This window comes from Palaemon carinicauda, chromosome 20 (genome assembly GCF_036898095.1).
Source record: "Palaemon carinicauda isolate YSFRI2023 chromosome 20, ASM3689809v2, whole genome shotgun sequence".
NCBI lineage: Eukaryota > Metazoa > Arthropoda > Malacostraca > Decapoda > Palaemonidae > Palaemon > Palaemon carinicauda.
In genome coordinates this window covers 10130571-10133709 of record NC_090744.1, presented here as the reverse complement: position 1 = coordinate 10133709, position 3139 = coordinate 10130571, and the positions used below count along the sequence as shown (strand labels likewise).

Sequence of the window (3139 nt, the reverse complement as noted above, 5' to 3'; positions counted from 1 at the left end):
TTCTTGAACTCGTTTACCATGTTATTCTTTACAACATCCGCTGGAAGTCTATGAAAAGTATTTACTATTTTGTATGTAAAGAAATTGCCACATTGAGTGGTGTAACCTTTGAAGAGAGAGAGAGAGAGAGAGAGAGAGAGAGAGAGAGAGAGATTACTAAGAAGAGAAACTGGATCTTGTGGAAGCTATCATTTCATTGATATTATTATGGACAGCTCAAGATGACCATTTCACCACGCCATTGGCTATTCGGGAAAGCTAACGAGGGGTCATCTTTTCGTACTCAGGGTCACGTCTGTATCCAGAGGAGAATTCGTGGCGAGTTTCAGGATTGTTTTGCCTGTCATTTCGTAACTAGTTTTTGAGGTGATATATATATATATATATATATATATATATGTCCTATGTCAACGGATAATGTCACATCTGAAAATGGGGGTTTTCACTTTATTACAAAAAGGTTCATGAATACTCTGTGTGCTACCTATAATCTCAGGTGAGTACCTTGTCTACTGATCGCTCACATAGTACTCACTATTTTTAGGTGGAATTCTCCACTGTGGTGGAAATATACTGTCAAACACCACACCTTATGATTCTAGAGTGCATTAACCTTGATGTATAAAACATATTTTGCATACCAAGATTAGGGCAAATATATATATTATATATATATATATAATACATATATATATATATATATATATACATATATATATATACATATATATATATAAATATATATATATATATATATATATATAAATATATATGTCACCTAAGCTACAACCCTAGTTGGAAAAGCATGATATTATAACCCCAAGGGCTCCAAACAGGCAAAAATAGCCCCAGTGAGGAAAGGGAACAGGGAATAGATAAACTACAAAAGAAGTAATGAATAATTAAAATAAAATATTTTCAGAACAGCAACATCAAATTAGATCTATCATATATAAACTATAAAAACCTTAGAAATTATATATCTATGTACTGCAAATACATACTTTTATATACAACCTTACAAACAGAATTCCAATCATAATAGTAAGAAGAACAGTTTCTAGCCAATGTTCTTGAAAAACAAAAGCTCAATCAGATTAAATGAAAATAAGTCTGTATTTACGCTCTACTGCTCATGTTGAAATACCAAAAGGTCCTTTTATTTTCATTCATTCTTTATCTAAAGAGGGGAAAGGTAAATATAAATAATAACTCTAGTGAAAGATCCCTACTGTCAGAGAGGAGAGAGAGAGAGAGAGAGAGCGAGAGAGAGAGAGAGAGAGAGGAGAGAGAGGAGAGAGAGAGAGAGAGAGAACAATAACTCGTTGCCTTATAAGTAAAGCTCACTGGTTTTGTGTGTGTGTTGTGTGTGTGTGGAGATGAGACGAGAGAGAAGAGAGAGAGAGAGAGAGATGGCATAAAATCATAGTCCTAATAAGCTTAGTGACACAGGGAGAGACTACTATTATAAAGCAATCCTCTCTCTCTCTCTCTCTCTCTCTCTCTCTCTCTCTCTGCCATCTACAAGCTATTCTCCATTCGTTCACACAACCGAAACATTAACCATTGTCTCTGGGTAAACAGTTTGACATTTTGCAGGGACATTTATTGCCATCTGGCTCTTTCATTCATGAAATTTATCTTTGATGGAATATGAAAAAGATGAAACGTTATGCCTACATTTGCAGAATTTATATTTCCTGTTCATGTTCAATCTCATAACTGATTGAATTCATTGTCCTTTATAGTGATAACGATAAGCTTTGACAATATCAAAATATTATCGTGTACAAAGTCGACAATTTATTTTGTCTGACATGAAAAAACGCATGATTTTACTAGACTCGTTTAAAAAATATCGTTAAAAACATGACCCTGATTTAGTTGTATTCTTGTAAAAGATATATAACATTAATACTAAATTTGTGTTTACATTTAAAATTACCTCGAGAGAGAGAGAGAGAGAGAGAGAGAGAGAGAGAGAGAGAGAGAGAAATATATATTTGAACAAATATTTCTGCTCAATATTTATCGTTCAGTTTTTCCGTAAGACTGAATGAAATAGAAGAATCTAATTTCTTAGAAAAAAGTACAGGTGAAGACCAAACAAGGTATTATCACGGACTCCCAAAAGAGCATCGGGTTAACCCTTACCTTTGTAGGAACCAATAAAACCGCTCCAAAACCTCAGACATTGACAAATTGAACAGGATCAGACGAAGGGAAACATTGACGTTTTCAAGAAAATAAAATAAAGGATGTGTTATCGCGTCTGTTTACTTCGTTCTCAAAAGTCTTTAGTAAAACTTGGGATTTCATTTAGGTAGGCAGAATATTATGAATATCAGTGTTTGTTGAGCAAGAGGACTCATATTTCATAGATAAGAACCTGATAATAATAATAATAATAATAATAATAATAATAATAATAATAATAATAATATTAATAATAATGATAATAATAATAGTAATAATGATAATAATAATAATAGTAATAATAGAAATAATAATAATATTAATAATAATAATAATAATAATACTACAGTAGTATATAATAATAATAATAATAATAATAATAATAATAATAATAATTCAAGGTTTCAATTTGCGAAATAGTTCAAAATAAAATATGAGAATCGATGAAGCTTAATGGACTGCAATAATTGAAAAGGTTAAGCCTTTTGTCGAAGGTCGGAGGAAAGTCACTTAGAAAGAAGTGAATTTTGGCTTAAACGATTTTATGAATCTAAATCTATTTCTCTTTTCTATTCCAAGGATAATTTAGGGAATTTTTTTTTATTGCTCTGAAATTTCGTTTTACGTCACCTATTTCTGTCTATCTATATATCTATTTAATTATCTATCTAACCCTGTATTTCTTGATTGGACTTATTTTTTAATTTACATAGATAAGGATTGGAGGATGAATCCAACTGGATTATCACTGTGGAATCTAATCAATGATTATACGTTAATCAGAAATAATCATTAATTTAACTTGTGAAACGTTGATTTGTTAACAGTATTGTTCAAAAGGAGAATGCAGTATACTGATTTTATGGTCAGAAATGTGGAATAGATCTACATATGATTAGTAAATGTTATTTATTCTAAATCATAAAAAAAAATTATAAATATA

General features: G+C 30.7%; 1 protein-coding gene across 1 annotated transcript in view; it reads left to right on the top strand.

Moving 5' to 3' along the window:
• LOC137614507 (kin of IRRE-like protein 2) overlaps positions 1-2780 on the top strand; it is a 255251-nt gene extending 252471 nt beyond the window's left edge. The window contains exon 7 of the mRNA XM_068344302.1: positions 2776-2780. Within this exon, the coding sequence (XP_068200403.1) occupies positions 2776-2780 (5 nt within the window). The remainder of the gene's footprint in view (positions 1-2775) is intronic.
• The last annotated feature ends 359 nt before the right edge of the window (positions 2781-3139 follow it).